This window comes from Bufo gargarizans, chromosome 6 (assembly GCF_014858855.1).
Source record: "Bufo gargarizans isolate SCDJY-AF-19 chromosome 6, ASM1485885v1, whole genome shotgun sequence".
NCBI lineage: Eukaryota > Metazoa > Chordata > Amphibia > Anura > Bufonidae > Bufo > Bufo gargarizans.
This window is the reverse complement of record NC_058085.1, coordinates 258,346,857-258,370,412: the sequence shown is the minus strand read 5'-3', so window position 1 is coordinate 258,370,412 and position 23,556 is coordinate 258,346,857. Positions and strand designations below refer to the sequence as shown.

The following is a 23,556-nucleotide window of genomic DNA, read 5'->3' as shown; positions in this document are numbered from 1 at the left end:
TGTTAGAATATACTGTCGGATCTGAGTTTTCACGAAGTGAAAACTCAGCTCTGAAAAAGCTTTTATGCAGACGGATCTTCGGATCCGTCTGTATGAAACTAACCTACGGCCACGGATCAAGGACACGGATGCCAATCTTGTGTGCATCCGTGTTCTTTCATGGACCCATTGACTTGAATGGGCCCGTGAACCGTTGGCCGTGAAAAAAATAGGACAGGTCATATTTTTTTCACGGCCAGGAAACACGGCTCACGGATGCGGCTGCCAAACGGTGCATTTTCCGATTTTTCCACGGACCCATTGAAAGTCAATGGGTCCGTGAAAAAAAACGGAAAACGGCACAACGGCCACGGATGCACACAACGGTCGTGTGCATGAGGCCTAAGGCCTCCTGCACACGACCGTTGTGTGCACCCGTGGCCGTTGTCCCGTTTAATGTGTTTTTCTGCGGTCCCATTGACTTTCAATGGGTCAGTGGAAAAATCGGAAACTGCACCGTTTGGCAGCCGCGTCCGTGATCCGTGTTTCCTGGCCGTGAAAAAAATAGGACCTGTCCTATTTTTTTCACGGCCAACGGTTCACGGACCCATTCAAGTCAATGGGTCCGTGAAAATCACGGATGCACACAAGATTGGCATCCGTGTCCGTGATCCGTGTCCGTGATCCGTGTCCGTTTTTTCCTATTATTTCAATGGCAAACTTGACTTTTTTTTCAATTTTCATGTCCGTGGATCCTCCAAAAATCACGGCAGACCCACAGAAGAAAAAACGGGCACGGATCACGGTACAACGGAACCACGTTTTGCGGGACGTTAAAAAATACTGTCGTGTGCAGGAGGCCTGAGCCTCATTGTTGCCCATACAGGATCACTGACAGAATGTTACAGCTGTACAGCTCCTTTAAAGAAGCACTCACACAAAGTTTTTGTTCTCCGATGTGTTAGAAAGCTACATTATATAAACTGTAGTGAACGTAATTACAGTGACTGTATTTGTGAGTTATAACCTCCCTTTTGATCCTCAGCTGTGTCATGTGACCATCACTCTGCCTCTCCAAATAACATAGCATTTTATGTGTGGACCGAAAGACAGTTTACTATGAGACAGACATTAAGGCTCCTTACAAATAGAGAATGAATAGAGAAACTTACTTCCTGTACTGTGTTGGTTGAAGAAGCAGTGTTGGTCAAATGACCCATCAGAAGAGAGGTTATAACTCACAAATACAGTCACTGTTGTGACAAGGCCTTCCCTACAATTTACACCATGTACCTTTCTAACAGGTCAGAGGACATTTTTTTTTTTTTTTTTTGTGGGAGTGCTACTTTAAGGATAGAACATACATGTAGGGGTCCCTGAGGAGAGTGGCTAAATTAGCCTGATATACCTCCTCCTCTAGACATCACTATGTGCATGCCACACGTGGCACATAACACTGTTGTGCTGTTTTATAATGTAATCTTGGTGTAGTGAGTGCCATTTTACCCAGCATGGCATACTGGTGAATATGGCGCAGCAGGAAGTCTGTCGTATGGAGTGTTATAAAGCTATGCCCCATTTCTCAATATGAGATGACATGTCAGCACGTCTACTGGCCACAGTTGTTACTGGCATCATGTATATATTGGGTTGTGTGTATGTGGAAGGCAATGGCTTCATGTAATGGAAAAATCCTGAGATGCAGGAAATAAGACCAGTCACTTGTGAGGAATGTGGCGAGCTTAAGATGAGATTAGTGACAACGAAAACACGGAAATCCTCCACGCAAGCATGATGTTATGGATATTATGGATTATAGTGAGTACACAGAGAGGGGGATGTGAAGGCCATCGTAGACCTCACTTCTCCAATCCCAAACCTAATATATCCTGGTAAACTGTAAACCGAATAACCCTTATATACAATAACCCTATATCCTGTCTCATAACACTCATATAGTGAACTGTCATCATCACACTGCTCACACAACAGACCCTCATCTCTGCACCAATGGACACTCGGCATCATACTTCTCACAAAGGGAACCATCACCATCATAGCTCTCGCAAAGTGAACCCTCACACAGTGGACCCTTACTACTCCACCTCTCACAAAGTGGTCCCTCACCATAATACCCCTCACACAGGGTCCCTTAAATCATGCTACACACAGAGCACACCGTCGCCATCATACCTCTGAAACAATAGACCTTAACCATCATACTCCTCCCAAAGAGATTATCCCTCATGCAAGTGATCCTCACCATATTATCCCTCACACGGCAAACCTGCAGGAGGCCCAGGAGAGTCTTTTCCCTGGTGGTGGTTGTGATGTCCTTGCTATTGATGGGTGTTGGGTTGTAAGGCATGAATGCCTGGTGGTGCAGTACAGTATAAGGCCTAATTCACATGTCAGTGATTTCCATCAGTGATTGTGAGACAAAACCACTAGAGGAGCCTACACAGAGATCCGGTACAATGGAAAGATTTGCACCTCTTCTCTGTTTTTGACCCGCACCTGGTTTTGGATCATAATCCCTGACCAAACACTGACTGTGTGAATTAAGCCTAATGTGGTGGTAGTTCAATGATGAAGCTGGCTTTTGGTGTAAAACTGTTTTACTGGAAACTTCGGCAGATCAGAAATATATGTACTTGCAAGAGTAGGCACAGTCTCTAAACATTGAACAAGATAGTTTTCCCAAGGTTGCATATAGGGTAGGTGAAAGATTGTATTCGGACCCCTCTGTGTCCCTTTCCAGATAAACAATGCATTTGCAAAAAAAATCTCAGTCAATGGCACTACAATAACCAGCTGTAGGGTGTAGTCTTTTAACAGATGGCCAGTCTGTCTCTAGGGTATGGATGGGAACCTGAGCCAGCTCAACCAAAATGCAGTGAAGACCACAGCCTGGCTTCTTATCCATCATGCACTCTCCCTTGAAATGGCTGCTCAACCTTTTATTAGTCTTGTCACACACTGCACACAGCCCCCAGCTGAGAAGGGTGAGACCAGCCCACACCTACTAACTGAATCTAGGACTGGAAAATGTACTCCTCACTCCATAAAAGCTTCTTTTCCTTAGGTCCAAGTTGCAGGAAAATTTCTGACCGTGCTGCTGGACCCACACTCCTATGATTGTGTCGTCTTGGAGTCCTCTGACAAGCTCAGTTTTGGCAAATATGCAAAGATATTAATGGAAAGGATGTTCGACGTCCAGCTCCCAGATCACAATCCTGCTGCAGAAATGAAAATGTTTAAAATGTAAGTATGATGTAACAGGGATAATGGCAGCTTCATGTCCTACTGAGCTGTTTTCTGGGTGAGGGAGGGTGTACAGAGAACATGATTTGGCTTGCGGTATGGGATTAATGATTCAGTCATGGTGACAATTGCAACAGATAAGAAAAGAAATTGAGCACATTTTGTCTTCCATCTCCCTTGTAAGGAGAGCACTGTGTATAATGGTGGACGTGTGCGAATGCCACATGATGCACAGCAGAATGGAGACGGTATGGCAGGGCTTGTGCCATACAATTAAAAACCACTCATCTCAGTAGCTGTTTAGTTTCATAAATTGCTGCAGATATATCTGAAAATATCCCATGTTCCTCAAACCTGATGAAGTCTGATTTATACTTGTGTTCCCAAGAAAACATGGCAGATTACCAGATGGATGGAACCAAAGATCTTAGGGCGATGCAGGGACGGGCTGTAACTAGCAACATGAAGTCCTAAAGAAGATAGCTGCAGTCACTAAGGCCCCAAACTTGGCTAAAAGTCCACATTTCTGGCACCACGCATTTCATGTACTGCGTGAATGACGCAAGAAGTCTACTCCATCTGGAACTGCGATGGTCTGTAATATACCCGGAGCTGGCTCAATAATCTATATCCTGAATCTAGTGGCTCCATCATAGCAGGATAATGTCCACCATACAGACAGACTGTCCCCGCAATCATAAATAATAATGACTGTCCCTCATATGTAATAAAGGTGAACACCCCTAATGTGCAATGATGGCATAAACCACTCATGTAGTAATGACAACTGCCCGTCTCTGTCCCCTGGTCTGTAGCTGCATTTTACTCTCTTTTCTAGGCACCTGCAATACAAGAGTTTGCAGCAGCTGACCAGTGCAATGTTCAGCCATCTTTCTTCGGTCCTAAACAGTGTGCCAGGGACAACTTGGAGGGAGGAGGGCCTATTACAATTCAGCTACAGCGTGATGTTACGGTACAGTCAACATTTTCCTGATATGGCTTAATTAGGGGATGCTGCAGATGACATGATTATATTGGGGTCTCTTTGTCTCCCAGATCTGGATATCTGACCCTCTTTGGCTCAGAGTCAATGCAAGGCAGCGAAGTGGATCTCCGGCATTCACTAGACATTTACAATGAATTCAGGAAAGTCGATCGGTTGCTAATGAAGAGCGCCCGCGGCCAATTATCTGTCCGTAAGTTAAAGTAGTGACACACAAGACACCGGTCAGTCCTCATGTGGCCATGCCGCAGTCGCACCTCATACATTGGCAAGAGCAGTTCTGTCAAAATTCAATTAGGACTGGAGTTCTATGGGCCCACCAGAAGAAATTATTCTCAGGGTCTAACCTGTATATCATCAATAAAGTCTAATAGGTTTAGAATCAAAGAAATAGAACCTAGTGGCAAGTGATTGGCTCCAAATGGGATTTTTCTCCTGGACCTTTGAGACTCACTATGGTTTCAGAGACTGGGTCCACAGGAGGATTCTCTGGTACTTTGGTGGGCCAGTCCAACCCTAACTGTCACACTTCATACAGGAGCAGGAAGCAATGCTGGTACACTTCATAGCAGAGTAGCACTGACATACTTCATACAGGAGCATCGCTGCCACATATAAGAGGAGAGCACTTCATGCAGGAGCATCGCTGCCACATATAAGAGGAGAGCACTTTATACAGGAGCATCGCTGCCACATATAAGAGGAGAGCACTTCATACAGGAGCATCGCTGCCACATATAAGAGGAGAGCACTTCATACAGGAGTATCGCTGCCACATATAAAAGGAGAGCACTCCATACAGAAGTATCGCTGCCACATATAAGTGGAGAGCACTTCATACAGGAGCATCGCTGCCACACATAAGAGGAGAGCACTTCATACAGGAGTATCGCTGCCACATATAAGAGGAGAGCACTTCATACAGGAGCATCGCTGCCACAGATAAGAGGAGAGCACTTCATACAGGAGCATCGCTGCCACAGATAAGAGGAGAGCACTTCATACAGGAGTATCGCTGCCACATATAAAAGTAGAGCACTTCATACAGGAGCATCGCTGCCACACATAAGAGGAGAGCACTTCATACAGGAGCATCGCTGCCACACATAAGAGGAGAGCACTTCATACAGGAGTATCGCTGCCACATATAAGAGGAGAGCACTTCATACAGAAGTATCGCTGCCACATATAAGTGGAGAGCACTTCATACAGGAGCATCGCTGCCACAGATAAGAGGAGCGCACTTCATGCAGGAGCATCGCTGCCACAGATAAGAGGAGCGCACTTCATGCAGGAGTATCGCTGCCACACATAAGAGGAGAGCACTTCATACAGGAGCATCGCTGCCACATATAAGTGGAGAGCACTTCATACAGGAGCATTGCTGCCACATATAAGAGGAGAGCACTTCATACAGGAGCATCGCTGCCACAGATAAGAGGAGAGCACTTCATACAGAAGTATCGCTGCCACATATAAGTGGAGAGCATTTTATACAGGAGCATCGCTGCCACATATAAGAGGAGAGCACTTCATACAGGAGCATCGCTGCCACATATAAGAGGAGAGCACTTCATACAGGAGCATTGCTGCCACATATAAGAGGAGAGCGCTTCATACAGGAGCAACGCTGCCACAGATAAGAGGAGAGCACTTCATACAGAAGTATCGCTGCCACATATAAGTGGAGAGCATTTTATACAGGAGCATCGCTGCCACATATAAGAGGAGAGCACTTCATACAGGAGCATCGCTGCCACATATAAGAGGAGAGCACTTCATACAGGAGCATCGCTGCCACATATAAGAGGAGAGCTTTCACTTCTCATACAAGAGCAGCAGTTTCACGTCTACAGAAGCAGCACTGGAGCAATAATGTCACTTCACACAGGGGCAGCACTAACGCACTTCATACAGGAGCAATGCTAACACACGTTTTGTAAATAAAAGAGAAAGAATGAACCGCACTCATCAAGTTGTAAGTCTATGGACTTGCGCTGTCGTATTCATGCAGGATCAGCGCTGTCACGTCTTAAACAGGAGCAGCGCCATTGCACTATGCAGGAGCAATGCTGTCACTTCTCACTTAATACACATGCAGTACTGACACACTTTATACAGGAGCAGTGCTGTCACGTAACAAAACAATAATACAAATAGTATGATAGAGCAGCACACTCAGACCTCTACGACTCCACCGGAATGCACCAGCCGAACCACGACCACAGATCCTCAGTGGTCCATCGAGTAGCACAAAACAAAAGGTGACGGCAGCATCTCCAGTGTATTCCTTTTATTGGACAAACCTTACAGAATGCATGCAGCCAAAGCCAGACAGCTACGTTTCAGCTATATCTTAGCTTTTATCAAGCCTTGACGTAGCAGGTCTGGCTTTTACTGCACGCATTCTGTAAGGTTTGTCCAATAAAAGGAATACACTGGAGATGCTGCCGTCACCTTTTGTTTAGTGTAATAAAACAATTAGTGATCATGCCTGGATACATACATGGCACCACCAACTTCTTACAATCAAATGTTTCCAGAAACAACGCAGAAACAGTTGCTCAGAGCTAATTAAAACAGCCTGGGGGTCATTTACAAACATTTTGTACAGTTTTTGGCGTAAAAATGTTGCACAACCCCTTTTGTTGCAACTTTTTGAATGCCTGTGGATCTAAATTTTACCTAAAGGAGTGGTGGGTGCATGCCAGGGTCCGGGTTTGGACTTCAGCCCTGAGAAATTTACCAACATTTATGCCTTGAAACAGGTGTAAATGTTGGTGGAAAAAATACTCCAGCCAGTGGTTGGTCTAGTTTTTCCGCCAGACACACAGGCTGCTGAAGGTGCATCTAAATTATGATGAGGCGCATGCCATCAGTGTGCTTCTGCTTGCACAATATAAAAAAAAGCACAAGCCTATGTGGTTCCGGTCACCAGAGAGGCCGGCATTTTTTCCTATAGTGTGCAAGCACGACCACCACTGATAGATTGCAGGGTGGTCGCAACCATGTAAACGAGCAGTGTATAATGTGATGGAAAAATGAATCTAGCCAGAAAGGAAGCAATATGGTTAATCGCAATAAATTAGTAAGTGGCTTATATTAGCATTATTGATTTATGACGCTAAGTTATGTGACCCCGGCAGTGCTGGAAGTTCAAGATGGGTGCTGCGCGGCGAGTCCGGAGCGTGACACTCTCTTGTTTGAAAGGGACCTAACTCTAGTGCACGAGAAACCCAGTGATTTTTTAATAGAACCCTAAGGACCCTTTTACAGTGTTTTCTTCCTGGCAGGTCTGCAGCATTTCAAGTGAACAACCATGACAGAAACCGCTCAGTGTCAAAATCCGCCGTGTGAATGGCCCCTAAGGGTATGATCACAATTAAACTAATGAAGACCGCCCTGTTCAGTCAGTCAACATTGTTAATGGCCACGCAAGTACTGAAGGTGCCACTTGGCCATTAACCATACAGACTAGCTAAACTGTGCCATTTTCACTAGTTTAATTAGAGCTTACCATGGCCGCGTGGCAACCAGAACTAGACCGCGCTGTGCGGTAACCTTGCAGCTCTGACTGTGTAACTGCCATCTAATCTCCCACAATGCACTGCTCTCTAGTAACAGAAAACCAGCAGAACTGTGAATTTCTTATGCCCATTCACAGATTTCCGTACCAAAATCTGCCTCAAATCTGCATCCCATGCATGTGAATGGAGTTTCTGCCCCCTCGTTCACATGCAATGAAAAGCATCTTCATAGATTTCTGGCTGCATGGTGGAAAAAATCCTCTGTAAAAATCAAGTGACGTGTGACTTATTTTGGATGAATCACAAATGACTAAACCCCATTGGGCCAATCCTTGTGAATCTCAGAAATACGAGGGTAAAAAGATTTTGTTGCAAAAATACATAATGAATTCTGATCTGTGAACATCATACCCTTAAAAGTCACCCCTACTAATGTGATATTTTTGGGGCTCCCCTTTAATAATACAATCATATAAAAATGTGATAGAATAAAAGCACCAGATTCTGTGGAATTCCACACTGTACGTGTCCTTTCAATATTTGTTCTCAGTATAATAATATTGGAATAACAATAATCTGCAAAGTCGTCCCCCGCCCTGTCCTACCTGAACGGGTCAGGAGAGGGGCCTCCTTGACACTGGTTGATTTGAGATCTTGTCTTGTGCAGTGGAGAAGAAAGAATTCGGTTCAGTGAAGGAGAATCTCTGGCAGCTCTTAGATATAGACAAGCTCTGCAAAAAGCCTGGGAGAAGTAAATGGCTGGAAAGCTATCAGCGCCACCTGCAGGAGCTGGGAGTACCTACAACAATGCAGAGCAGGGCCATGCTCCTCCAGCTGTGGGCCACACAGGTAAGATGGAATTAGCAATATTAAAGCAGATAAACAGGAATGACAAGCACACAATGACAATTCTCCTCTACCTTGGTGACACAAGAATCAGATTCTTGTGCAACCCATGTGTCATCTGCATAAGAAAGAAGCTAGTGATGATGGCCATGCATAATATCCAGTGTGTATATTTACCCTTGTTTTATTTTGCGGGACAAGTTATACTCTCTAATGCCATCATTCAATTCCACCACAGTTTTATGTTTGTTTTTTGTTTTTTTCGAGCATTCACTATGCAGTAAAATAAACCCATGCCCTTCATTCTCTGGGTTAGTACCATTACAACAATACTACATCTATATTGTTTGTGTTGTGTTTTGATACTGAAAAAAAAAAACTTTGGAAAAAAATATTTTTCCTCTTTTCGTTGCCATATTCTGACCCCATTACTTTTTCTGTATAGTTATGTCTACTGAGCTATGTGGGGGCTTTTTTTTTTTTTTTCGAAACAATATTTTTGGGGAGTAGGAATTTTTTGGGTGCTTTTGGACGAGGCAATGCTTATGATTTTTTCAAATTATTATTTTAATTTTGGGGAAAGGAGGGTGATTTTAATTTTTATATTTTTATTTTTTTTATATTAAAAACTTTTACTTTTTTATTTTACTTTAAGTCACCCTAGGGGACTATAACAAGCAATTATTAGATTGCCATTTGTATTCTGTAATGGTATTTTATCCAGTACAGAATACAGCATTCAGTATATTCCAATGCAGTGCTGTCACCTGCAGACCGCAGCCTATCACTACAAGGTAACAGCATCCCCGATCTCAGCCAGAGGAAGTTATTACCGGAGCAGGAGTGCACAGTTCCCGCATTTTCACCACTCGGATGGCGCTATATGTCCATAATCAGCAGCTAAGGGTCTTGATCTGCTCCGGAGTGGGAGCCATCTTTAAAGAACCGACATCAGCCGTACATGTACAGTGGGTGTCAGGAAAGGGTTAAAATATAATTGTCACTTATACTTTTAAGTGAAAGAGGGATGATTAGAAGTATTTTAGCTGATATATATATATTTTTTTTAACTTGGCTTTGAAGTTGCCCTATGCAATGGTCTAAATGATTGTATCCAAGGAAAATCTGTGTAATTTGCATGTCCGTTCCCCAGCAATGCTCATTTAGGGCATTGCTAAGGGACCACTTCAGGGTGAGTTTCTTAAAAAAAAAAGGCAAACAGGATCACCTAATTAAGATCTGGCATTAGATTTTACAGTATGCAATGCAAAAGGTAAAATCTGTAGTCACATTTGAGGAAAATCCCTGCAAATTTCTGTGGCTTTTCCTCACCCTCTCAAAGCTGTGGTTCACATGATTAAAAAATTTCCTGAGTTATGCCTTTTCTTAATATGCAAATTAGGCTTTTCTGCAGTGAGGACGTCACCGATGCTCTTTTTACATCCAAGCTCCACTCCTTTCTGTGGTCAGCCCCGCTGCTTTGCCACTGCCTGGCCCTGTTAATCAAAGCAGCAAGGAAGGGGCTGGCCACAGAAAAAAGTGGAGCTTCGGTGCAACAAGACACCCTTATTGCACCAAAGACCTAATTTGCATATTAAGGAAAAGTATCATAACTCTGGAAAAGAGCCTCAGATCAAAAAAAATAAAAAAGCTTTTTAATCAGGTGAACCAGAGCCCACCTTTATGCCCACAGCCATTCCGTTGTGAACACAGGCGTCTCATCACTCACCTAGTGTCTACATGGCCGCTAGACTCCTGTGTACCAGGCCGTAGGCCACAGCCTGGCTGCAAGGTCTCTTCCTGTGTGTATATTATAGAGACTTAGCCCTGCAGGGGTTAATGCCCTTTCTGATCCCGTGCTCAGCTGTTTAACCAATGGCCTCATCAAACCTCCTATATACTGTAGCAGTGCTGCTGATCTCACTTCCTTGCCTGTGCTATTAGTCTCTACAGGTCTGGCTAGGTCTCTCTGGCTTGCTGGAGCTTGTAAAGAGATATAGCCATTTGTCTGCCTTATATTGACCTCTGCTTGGGATCCTGACTGTCTGCCCTGACGTGTGCCTGTTCATCATACTGATCCTGTGCCACCTGCCCTGGCCTTTGGATTGTTCCACGGAGTTGGATGAACTCTGCCCGCCCTGACCTTGGCCTGTTGGAGGCTAAATTGTTGCCCCCCCTGCAGTCCTAGCAGAATGCCATCTGAGGCATGAGGCTCAAGTCGCCTCATGGATGACGTATTCAGGTATATATTTGCCTGGTATAGCATCCAGAGTACTTTTGCACATCCAGAGTACCTTTTTTTAGGTGGTGGCAGAGTTTATATGTAGGGGGAAGGGCCACTGCTTACTGACACGTTTACTATAATTTACACCAGAAAACTGGCGTAAGTTATAAGTGAAATCACATATGTGACAAATTTAGGCCCCCTGCACATTTACTTGAATGGGTCCGCGATCCGCTGCGGCTGCCCCACGGACTGTGTTCGTGCATTGCGGCCCGCATCACGACCACGGGGTGCACACGTTCGTGTGCAGGGGGCCTTACTAAGAGACCTGTGCCTCTTGATAAACTGGTTGAATCTTTCGCCAGTAGGCATTTTACTAAGGCTCCCAATATTTTTCACATACAATGGACTTTTCTGGGCAATTGTAACTTGAACATAATAATTCCAACAGGACGCTACAACTTCTCTTTTTACTTCAGTTTCAATAAATACATCATATACAGTGAATAAAAAATACCTTGCAAAATTGTCCAAATATGCAGAAAATCCTGTGAAGGCCCCAACTGTCAACAAAGGTAATCCACAAGACGGAGGTGAACCAAGAGTGATCACATGTAGATGTGACATTTGGGGATCTGCCACCAATCACCATTAAAAATTATATAAGAACCTTATATCCAGAAAGAGCAACAGATACAATTAACACATTCCAATATATCTAATAACTATTCTGATTAGTTAATAAACACCCATCACTCCCATTAAAGGGGTTTTCTGGGATTAGAATATTGAGGACCTGTCCTCAGTATAGGCCATCAATATCTAATTGGTAACATAGTACATAAGGCCGAAAAAAGACATTTGTCCATCCAGTTCGGCCTGTTATCCTGCAAGTTGATCTAGAGGAAGGCAAAAAAACAAACTGTGAGGTAGAAGCCAATTTTCCCCACTTTAGGGGAATAAAAAATTCCTTCCCAACTCCAATCAGGCAATCAGAATAACTCCCTGGATCAACGACCCCTCTCTAGTAGCTATAGACTGGTGGGGGTCAAGATCTCCTCTGAGCGCTGCAGTCTCTTCCTAGGCCACTGACGTCACATTCATTAGTCACGTGGCCTAGGTGCAGCTCAGTCCCATTCAGGTGTAAGGGCCTGAGCTGCAATACCAAGCACAGCTGCTATCTAATGTATGATGTGAGAAGGCCACAGCACTCGCCTCTTCACACAGATGATTAGTTTGAGGTGCTGGGTGTCAGACCCCACCAGTCAGATAGCGATGTCTTGTTCTGAGGCTAGGCCATCAATATCAAACTTCCAGAAAACCTTTGTTTATGAGGTGTAGATTTCCAACCTACCACTAGGTGGTGATCCACCAACACATATACTACCATTCTATATAAACACCCTGTATAAAACTTGATGGATCATCACCTAGGGGTAGGTTGGAAATCCATACCACGTAGACAAACTCAGTTAATATAAGCTAGGGTGTTTACTGAATAATGAGAATAGCTATTAGATACATAAATACGGGAATCTGTTAACTGTATCTGTTGTTCCTTTGTGTGCTTTGTGGATTGTTGCATGCACTACACGTGTTTGAGGAAGGACCCCAAAACACTGCATCTACTTGTGATCACTGCCAGCACTGTGCTGGGAACATGCCCACGGAAGCAGTTAATCCCCAGTGTCAATGGATGGAATCCTCCATTAGCGGCCACGTTCCAAGCACGTATAAACATGAATTATTCATACAGTATTAAACTATTGGACATATTACAAACTGCACATGTGCTTGTAACATAAAGCGGCCAACCCTTCTAACTATTGTAAGGGAGGGTCCCAAAAGAGCAGCAATATTGTGAGGAGGTACAGGGCTGTAACTGAGGGGGCATACCCATACCTCTCAACTTTTAGCACACCACTGCTGGGCCACGCCACTAACTCCGCCCAAAAAATAACTTTACACACCCATCCCCTTAATGCCCCTACATAGTAATTATTTCCTATTTGTGCCAGCACATAGTAGTAATGCCCACATTGTGCCCCCTTCACTGTAGTATTGTCCACATTGTGCTGCCTTCACCGTAGTTATGCCCAGATGTGCACCCTTCACAGTAGTCATACCCACATTGTGCTCCTCACAATAGTTATGCCCACATTGAACCCTCTTCACAGTAGTGATGCTTACATGTGCCCCTTCACAGTAGCTATGCCCAGATGTGCCCCGTTCACAGTATCTATGCCCAGATGTGCCCCTTCACAGTAGTTATGCCCAGAAGTGCCTCCTTCACACATGGGCGTCCTCAGAAATTTTTCCAGGGGGGGAGGATAATTTTATTGACATCCATGCTCTGCTTGTTTCTGAGAATGTTATGAAGGGGAGGGGCATATTCATTATCACAAAGTATAATAACGCATGAGCTGTGCAGTGGCGGATTCAGAGCCTGGTCTCGGGAGGGGCACTCCCAGAATTTTGTCTATCCGCCGCCACAAAACAATGGTGCTTATAGAACAGACTACACAGTGTAGAGGTATACAGTATATTGTGTGGCACAATGTAGGCTATATGTGTATAACATAAACATATTTCACATAAAAACTTATAATTACTTGGCTTGGCCCTTGGGGATCTCGGACACCACTTTCACACTTTGGCCGGGGGCTCGGTGGAGCTGATGTGCTTTATCCTAATGAGAAAGATTTCTTAATAAGGATTTGGAGAAGGGGCAGAGGAATAGCAGAGCAGGGAGAGGCTGGTGCTGCTACTAGGGGGTCATACCATGGGGGAGTAATAAAGCCCACCATAATGCTCCCCAGTAGAAATAATTCTCCTTCTAATATGACAGTGCAAAAAATACCCCCTTGTAATGCCCCCAGAGCTAATGTCCCCATAGTGCCCCATAATGTGCCAGTATAAAATACCCCTATATAGTGCCCCCAGTAAATGCCTCCATAGTGCTCCTCTCCCCCCTTCCTCCTAGTGCCCCCCATAATGTACTACTATAAAATCCCTCAGTAGATGCCCTCAGTGTCCCCCATAATTTGCAAGTATAAAATACCCCTTCTTAGTGCCCCCTGTAGATGACCCCCATAGTACTCCTCTCCCCCTTCCTCATGGTACCCACCATAATGTGTCCAAGTATAAAATTCTACTGTACAGAGCCCCCCGTATAAAACACCCCTTCTTTGTGGCCTCAGTAGATGCCCCTATAGTGCCAGTAATAACAGCCCCCATCATGTGCCAGTAATAACAGCCCCCCCCGTGCCAGTAATGACAGCCCCCCATCATGTGCCAGTAATAGCAGTGCCCATTATGTGCCAGTAATAACAGCCCCCATTATGTGCCAGTAATGACAGCCCCCCATTATGTGCCAGTAATGACAGCCCCCCATTATGTGCCAGTAATGACAGCCCCCCATTATGTGCCAGTAATGACAGCCCCCCATTATGTGCCAGTAATGACAGCCCCCCATTGTGTGCCAGTAATGACAGCCCCCCATTGTGTGCCAGTAATGACAGCCCCCCATTATGTGCCAGTAATGACAGCCCCCCATTATGTGGCAGTTATGACAGCCCCCCATTATGTGCCAGTAATGACAGCCCCCCATTATGTGCCAGTAATGACAGCCCCCCATTATGGGCCAGTAATGACAGCCCCCCCATTATGTGCCAGTAATGACAGCCCCCCCATTATGTGCCAGTAATGACAGCCCCCCCATTATGTGCCAGTAATGACAGCCCCCCCATTATGTGCCAGTAATGACAGCCCCCCCCATTATGTGCCAGTAATGACAGCCCCCCCATTATGTGCCAGTAATGACAGCCCCCCCCATTATGTGCCAGTAATGACAGCCCCCCCATTATGTGCCAGTAATGACAGCCCCCCATTATGTGCCAGTAATGACAGCCCCCCATTATGTGCCAGTAATGACAGCCCCCCATTATGTGCCAGTAATGACAGCCCCCCCATTATGTGCCAGTAATGACAGCCCCCCCATTATGTGCTAGTAGCCAGAGACCCCCCATTATCTGCCAGTAGCCAGAGACCCCCCATTATCTGCCAGTAGCCAGAGACCCCCATTATGTGCCAGTAGCCACCAGTATTGTACACAAAAAATAAAATAAACACTTATACTTACCTCCTTGGCAGCAATGCGATGCAGGCCTCTTCCGGCCTGTGTCCCGCTCTGTACAGCTAAGGCGGTGCAATGACGTCATTGCGCCACCTGCGCCGGCCTCTGATAGGCTGCCGGCCTAGTGCCAGCAGCCTGTCAGAGGAAGGGAAAGGGACACGCCTCTCTCTCCCCTGCCTCAGCACAGTCATCTGTATCGCTGTCCTGAGGACGGTGATACAGATGACTATGGAAACGCTTCCACAATCAGCAGCAGAAGGATACTGTCACACATCGCACTGCTGTGTAGGAGGAGCAGAGGCTGATTCCCGTCCGGCACCGTTCCCCCCTTACAGTCCAGCAATGAGATGTGTGAGGGCATCGTGCTGCTGCTGTGGTGCGCGGTGGCTGAATGGTGAAGCGGGAAAAGGACTGCTCCCTCCTTCACCATTACAATCAACTTTCTCGTCATCCTATGGACACAGAGACGGCTGGACATACCTGAGCCGTTTTGGGACCATGGGACAGCCACTGAAATCCGGGACTGTCCCACCAGATCTGGGACAGTTGGGAGGTATGCATACCTACTAAGAGGGGGCATAGTGTGAGGGTGCACAAAGGGGGAATAACTACTGTGTGGAGGCACTATGGTGGGCCCAGTGCAAAAATGTCATAAGTATGCCCCTCTATGTATTAAACCGGCCGTGACAATGAGTAATGGCAGCCTTATGTACAGTATGTAGATGCATAAAGGCAATCCGCTGATCATTGGTGACATTGATTCCTGACCCAGTGTAACCTAAAACCACACTCAACATACAATGCCACTGCTGATCTGTTATGGGTTGGACGATCCAACCCATTGACCTGGGCAATTTACTGGTAAAACACCAGTGTTAGGCTGGGGCTTACACAACGACTTGTATAATTATGTAATACTAGTTCCAGTAAGTATGTTTACCTATTTTTTTATCTCCAGTTTGTATATTTACCTAGTTTGGAATCTGTTCTTTATATTTACCTGCATTGGTACACTTATAGTATCCAGTGTGTATATTTACAAGGTATAAAATCCAGTGTGTATATCTACCTAGTATATCCAGTGTATACATTTATCCATTATAAAATCTCCTGTATATTTAACAGGTATAATATACTAGTATATCAGGTCCAGATGTGATTCTTGTCCCATTATTGCTTTTTAGGGGAACTCAGGCCCTGCTGCCTTTTGGCTCCTACTGTTTCTCCTGAAGAACCCTGAGGCTATGGCAGCCATTCGAGATGAACTGGAGAATCTGTTGGAAGGCCACGAGATTAGACACCTAATCAGCCAGGAGATGTTGGACTGCGCCATTGTCTTTAGTGAGTATCCCCTCCCCCATTTCAGATACTCCCCCAGTCTAATCAGTGGGGGACATTCTATAACTGGGACAGGTCTATTCACCCCCTTTCTCCAAGAAACCCTAGAATGCGGGATGCTTATTGGGGATGCATTCATTAACTCATAAAGCCCCTAAAGGGTTTTGTGGTACATGGATATTGACATCATTAGGAAAATTTGTCAATATCTGAGCGGCAGGTTTCTGACACTGTGCACCTCCACTGATCAGTTATCAGGCATCCGCCACCAACGGAAACTATAGGTGCATTACCACTTCTGCACCCTGCTACTGTCTCTAATGGGCTAGTGTCACGTCATTAAGTATTAATTTCCAGGTTCCGCATAATGTGCATTCATAATCTTGTTATGTAACTATTCAAGTGTAATATGCCTGGTTCACCAGCAGGTGGCAGCAACAATGGCAGAGCTACAGAGAATGGAGCTTTTCCTTCCATTCTAACGCCCCCCTCTATGGTGTGGTAAGCGTGTACCACTTGCTGCAGGGAGGGTGGAGTTCTAGTTAGGAGTTAGTTCCGCTTACCCCCTTCTAGGGGAAAGTTCAGCTTACCCCATGCTAGGGGAAGGCAGCAGGTGCACATCCCTGTTGGACGAGCCCTGTCTGAACCAGCTGGAGCACCTTCAGCTCAGCTGGACATGAAGGCCGAAGCCTGAAGCCTCAAAACGCAGGAGTAAAGTGTTCTCTGGACAAAGCTAGAGACAGACCAGATTACAAAGTGAAGTACAGCACCCAGAGGAAGCTGAGTTCTATAGCTATCCTGTTAGTACAGAAGAGTTGGAGAGCAACTGATGTAGCAAAGAGGAGTTTGCTTGCCACACTTCATGCCAAAGCCTGCTGGGACCAAGACGAAGTTTGAAGACTGTTTCCGATGAACATTTATTCAAGTAAAGCCGCTGTTCAACTATACACCAGGTCTGGACCCAATTTATTCTTCATCCGCTACTACTGCTACCCCTTTTTCTGCTTTCGGAGGGCAATGCCTGGGGTTCCAGTGTATCCAGGTAGGAGGACCGGGACACGTGCACAACACCTTAAGGGACATTGTAGGCTACCCTACACCACTCTGGCATTTCTACACCCTGTTGCCATCAACAGTATCACTAAAAGCGGGCCCTGTGCCCTTGTTGCAACTGGCGTCATGACAAATATGTACTTTAAGGGACCCCAAGTATATACAGTGGATAGTACCAGAAGCCCAAGGTTCCAACCACTATGTAGTGGCCGCGCTGTGGTCCTGTAGCTCAGCTGCCATTCAAGTTGACTGTATAGTTTCTGGCACCATTGGCTGCCAGAAACAGCTGATCGGTGGGAATGCCGAGTGTGGGACCCCCACCGATCTGATATTAATGACTTATCCTGAGGTTAGGTCATCCATATCTAAGTCTTGGAAAATTTCTTCCTTGAGATCTCATCACATGTCTGAAGTCTGTGGCTGCATTCCCTTCTCATGATTGTTACTGCAGAGTTGCAAATTAACTTTCTTTCCAAGAAAAGAAAAGAAAGCTGTGCCACCAGTTGGAAGACAGCTATCCTATGAGTCAATGTTCAACCTTTTATTGTATATAAACAAAACGAGGGTTAGCAAGATAATTTATCGTGCGCAGCGAAGGCTCAAGTTCGCAGGGGCGCATATACCTGCTGTTGTGAGGTTCAGCTGAGGCCTAGTGAGGCCTATAATGGGTCTTGAATGCCTTAGATAGGGACCGAATCACTGCCAGGTGTTCATGTGGCCCTGTATGGACGGCTTATGATCGCCCCACACGCTGCAGTGACTTTTAATTATGGATGACTATCCGCAGCTAAATCAACGTTGCCAAGCTTGTGCCGCTTAAATGAAAGTCTAAAATGGTGCCGAGGCCGCGAGTGATGAGGCGCGGCAGTGGAACAGGGAAGCGGTACGTCAGAGAGAATGACTCACCAAGCCTTCACATAGAACCGGCATTTCCCAATGGTCAGTCCCGGAGATGTCAATGTATCCGGTTGGGTTCGCAGGTAACTTGGCCGCAGCTTTGGACGAAGGCCAGGCCGGGGATCCGGGCTCCAGAATTCGTTCTCACGATTCCCGGCATATAGAGTCACCGGACAAAGTGTAGCCTGTAGCCCGTGTGCTGCTGAGTCAAAATTTATAAGTAAGTGGTAGCCTGGAGGAGTTGTAGCGCAGAGATGTCTCTGGATAGAATTGAGAAGCCGGAGCTCATTGAGTTTGCTTCCTTCTCGGATGGCTGTAGGACACACACCCCAATGTTCAACCTTTTAAACAGCCTCTGAGACAGAACATAGGATTATAGCCAAGCTAGCACCTTATCTGCAGATATCTGTTTCAAAGTAATTGTACCTTATCCTTGTAAAGCAGAGAGAACAGCTGTCGGCAGAAGAGGCACTGACTTGGCTGTAATCCTAGGTTGTGTCTCAAAACAGGTTTTAAAAGGTCAGAAATTGACTTGTAGGATAGCTACCTACCAACTGGTGGCACCAGAGGCACAGTATTACTTTCTTTTTTTTAAGAGAGTTCATTTGTACACCTGTTTCCCAGGGGAGCATTGCACAGCCTACAAGACTTCTCACGCCTACCAGGCACTTTCCACAAGGAGAAATACACGTAGACTAGTATGCCCCAGTTCAGTGCAGCATTGTCATGGGGGTACCTCATCTTTAGCTCCATCCTGCCTGGCCTGCACAGTAATAGCTATTACTGTTTGTTTGTGGGGACATTGATGTGGAAGGGGACCCAACAGTGCAATTTCAGGCTTTAGGCTCTGTTTCAGTGATCACTGACCACCTTCTTTCTGGAACTGTTTGATTGGCTGATGGAAGTTTGTCATACAATCTGTTCTCAGTATTATAAATTAAGAAACAAATATGCTGGCTCACCCCACAATAACAAGGAAGGTGCTACTAAGTCCTATTGATCCACCACGTCAACCATGAAAATGATATCAAAACAGCTAGTATGGACCAAACACTCACATCCAGATTGCAAGGTAAAATAACATAACAATTTATAAAAGAAATCCTAAAACATAAAAATTAAGGAACGTTCATTCCAGCAAGAAGCCGGAGGTAATCACTACAAATTCAAACAATGTTACTGCAGGCACATTCAGGTGTATATAGGATGGCAGATAAAATGTCTTGCTCTAGACAAAATTGTATTTTGTCTACTTGATATTGCAGGATAGTCCTCAGTGGCACATATAGTCCCCTTTAAGGGTATATTCCTTTAAAAGCAAAGTAATGACATTTCTTCAGAAAACCGAAAATGTGATTTGACCCGTTTGTACAAGCTCAACCACAGCATGTGCAAATATACTGGCATAAATGTTAGTTCTATAACACAATGTACGACATAGAGTCCGGCTCTCTGTGGCGTCCCACTAGGCCTGGACTGCCAATAGCACGATTACCTCTCCAGATGATTTTCGTATTTGTTTATTTTCCAACAAGCGGAGCAGGTAAGAAAGTGTGTCCGTGTCCTCAGCAATCGTAGGACCTGTGGTGCATGCCGTGCTGTGTCACGTGACGTGAGCTTGAGGGTGGATTCTTCCAGGTGGAATATTTGTTTGGCTAGCCAACAAAGTCCAGTAAAGGATTAAACTTCATAGAAAGTTCATAAAAAGTCCTTCTTGAGTAGACAGTACTGTACACTATATATATATATATATATATATATATATATTTTATTTTTATTTATTTTTTTACTAGCAGAAGGAGTCGGCTTCGCATGGGTATATTTAATCTATTTCATTTTATGTTTCTGTATGTCGTAAAAAGATATCGACAATTTCCCCCATAACAGTGACCTCTACAGTACCTGCCCCTTTAACAATGACCTCCACATTGCCCACCCCTTTAGCATTGACCACCCCTTTAACAGTGACCTTCATAGTGGCCATCCATTTAACAGTGACCTTCACAGTTCCTGCCCTTTTGACAGTGACTTTCACAGTGACTGCCCCTTTAACAGTGACCGCCCCTTTAACAGTGACTTTCACAGTGACCGCCAGTTTAACAGTGACTGCCCCTTTAACAGTGACTTTCACATTGACCGCCCCTTTAACAGTGACTTTCACATTGACCGCCCCTTTAACAGTGACTTTTACAGTGACTGCCCCTTTAACAGTGACTTTCACAGTGACCTCCCCTTAAACAGTGACTTTAACATTGGCCGTCCCTTTAACAGTGACCGCCCTTTTAACAGTGACTTTCAAAGTGACCGCCCCTTTAACAGTGACTTTCACAATGACTGTCTCATTAACTGTGACTTTCACAGTGACCACACCTTTAACAGGGACCTTCATAGCGGCCGCCCCTTTAATAACAGTGACCTCCACTGTGCTTGCCTCTTTAAGCACTTAAGAAAAATGACTGGGTTGTTATGGAAACCTGGAGTAAAACGGTGTTTATGGCAGTTGGGATTTGAAGAGAAAGACTTGCAGGCTTGTATTGGCTGATGCAGGTAATTTTTTGGGAGTATCTCATGAACGGTACGTCCTAGAGAGCTGAGACCCGGTCTAAAACCTTCCCGGACACCTGATGTACCTGTTTGCCAAATTTGGTGAAGATCGGTCTAGTCGTTTGGTCGTGCATAAAGAACGTCCAGACAGACCGACAGACGTCTAGACAGACAGACAGAAATTCATTTTTATATATATATATATATATATATATATATATATATACACAGTACAGACCAAAAGTTTGGACACACCTTCTCATTCAAAGAGTTTTCTTTATTTTCATGACTATGAAAATTGTAGATTCACACTGAAGGCATCAAAACTATGAATTAACACATGTGGAATTATATACATAACAAAAAAGTGTGAAACAACTGAAAATGTCATATTCTAGGTTCTTCAAAGTAGCCACCTTTTGCTTTGATTACTGCTTTGCACACTCTTGGCATTCTCTTGATAAGCTTCAAGAGGTAGTCACCTGAAATGGTTTTCACTTCACAGGTGTGCCCTGTCAGGTTTAATATGTGGGATTTCTTGCCTTATAAATAGGGTTGGGACCATCAGTTGCGTTGTGGAGAAGTCAGGTGGATACACAGCTGATGTGTCTGGCTCACATGCGGACCACCCCAGGAAAGGAAGACCAAGAGTCACCTCTGCTGCGGAGGATAAGTTTATCCGAGTCACCAGCCTCAGCAATCGCAGGTTAACAGCAGCTCAGATTAGAGACCAGGTCAATGCCACACAGAGTTCTAGCAGCAGACACATCTCTAGAACAACGGTTAGGAGGAGACTGTGTGAATAAGGCCTTCATGGTAGAATATCTGCTATGAAACCACTGCTAAGGACAGGCAACAAGCAGAAGAGACTTGTTTGGGCTAAAGAACACAAGGAATGGACATTAGACCAGTGGAAATCTGTGCTTTGGTCTGATGACTCCAAATTTAAGATCTTTGGTTCCAACCACTGTGTCTTTGTACGACGCAGAAAAGGTGAACGGATGGACTCTACATGCCTGGTTCCCACCGTGAAGCATGGAGGAGGAGGTGTGATGGTGTGGGGGTGCTTTGCTATTGACACTGTTGGGGATTTATTCAAAATTGAAGGCATACTGAACCAGCATGGCTACCACAGCATCTTGCAGCGGCATGCTATTCCATCCAGTTTGCGTTTAGTTGGACCATCATTTATTTTTCAACAGGACAATGACCCCAAACACACCTCCAGGCTGTGTAAGGGCTATTTGACCATGAAGGAGAGTGATGGGGTGCTGCGCCAGAAGATGATCTGGCCTCCACAGTCACCGGACCTGAACCCAATCGAGATGGTTTGGGGTGAGCTGGACCGCAGAATGAAGGCAAAAGGGCCAACAAGTGCTAAGCATCTCTGGGAACTCCTTCAAGACTGTTGGAAGAGAATGCCAAGGGTGTGCAAAGCAGTAATCAAAGCAAAAAGTGGCTACTTTGAAGAACCTAGAATATGACATATTTTCAGTTGTTTCACACGTTTTTTTATGTATATAATTCCACATGTGTTAATTCATAGTTTTGATGCCTTCAGTGTGAATCTACAATTTTCATAGTCATGAAAATAAAGAAAACTCTTTGAATGAGAAGGTGTGTCCAAACTTTTGGTCTGTACTGTATATATGAGATATATCTAATATCCACACAATACAAGTCTTTGCTTATGCACCAGGTCTACTGTATGTTGGATACACACTGAACATGCAGTACTGACAAATTCTAGTCCCTTGTTTAGTTAGTATCTGCTCCCTAGACTTTCTGTGGTAGAAAAGACTCACTTACCCCTTGGGGTCACTGTATCTGCTGAGGTGGTGGTATGCCTGCCCCTGCATACGTCACAGGTGATAGATAATATTCCAGTTATATTCAATCTGCATCATTAACCCTTCACTGAGAGAGACTCATGTATACTCTTTCCAGACAGCGCCTTGGAGGAGAGCCTGCGCTTGACCGCTGCCCCCTTTGTCACTCGAGAAGTGTTGGTTGACCTACCTTTAAACCTGGCAGATGGCAGAAAATACACCCTGAGAAGGGGGGACAGACTGTGCCTCTTCCCCTATGTCAGTCCACAGATGGACCCAGAGATCCACCAGGAGCCGCAGGTAATCAATGTATAACACACTTTAGTTAGGCCAATTGCAACATCTCCCCTGTATGCCGGTTGTCACCTGCTCCCTCCACATAGAAGCCACCCATAAACTCATAGCCAGTCCTAATGATCCACAACTAAACAAGAATTTGGGACCAGTCTTACAAGTGTGTCCTGTTCATCTGGGCCTACATAAAATTTACTGGTCCCTACTTCTGTCAGGATATACAGTAAATGCAGCGGCAGAGGGGGCAGATAGAACTATCATCATACCTAAAGTATATGGGAGATAAAGAGAGCACCAAGATAACTGCTTTCTCTTTACAGATGTTCCGGTATGACAGGTTCCTCACTGTGGACACTTCTCAGAAGAAAGATTTCTACAAGGCCGGTAGGAGAGTCAAGCATGTTAGCATGCCCTGGGGCGCCGGAAGGAACATATGTGCTGGGAAGTTCCATGCAATCAACAGCATTAAACTGTAAGTAAACGTGCTAAAATTATGGTTACCCTGTGGCAGCAGGTGCCTTTGTATCTGCCACTTGATGCCTAGTCTCCCATTATTATAAATATGCAGAAACATAATTATCAGAAAATTAGACCAAAGCCTTCAACCCCATGTATTCCTCTGA

General features: G+C 45.0%; 1 protein-coding gene across 1 annotated transcript in view; it reads left to right on the top strand.

The window, feature by feature from the left end:
* Positions 1-23,556, top strand: part of PTGIS (prostaglandin I2 synthase) — a 38,261-nt gene that overhangs the window by 8,267 nt on the left and 6,438 nt on the right. Inside the window, exons 3-9 of the mRNA XM_044296919.1 lie at positions 3,065-3,243; positions 4,082-4,216; positions 4,300-4,439; positions 8,441-8,622; positions 16,163-16,319; positions 22,758-22,939; positions 23,254-23,405. Coding sequence (XP_044152854.1) covers positions 3,065-3,243; positions 4,082-4,216; positions 4,300-4,439; positions 8,441-8,622; positions 16,163-16,319; positions 22,758-22,939; positions 23,254-23,405 — 1,127 coding nt within the window. The remainder of the gene's footprint in view (positions 1-3,064; positions 3,244-4,081; positions 4,217-4,299; positions 4,440-8,440; positions 8,623-16,162; positions 16,320-22,757; positions 22,940-23,253; positions 23,406-23,556) is intronic.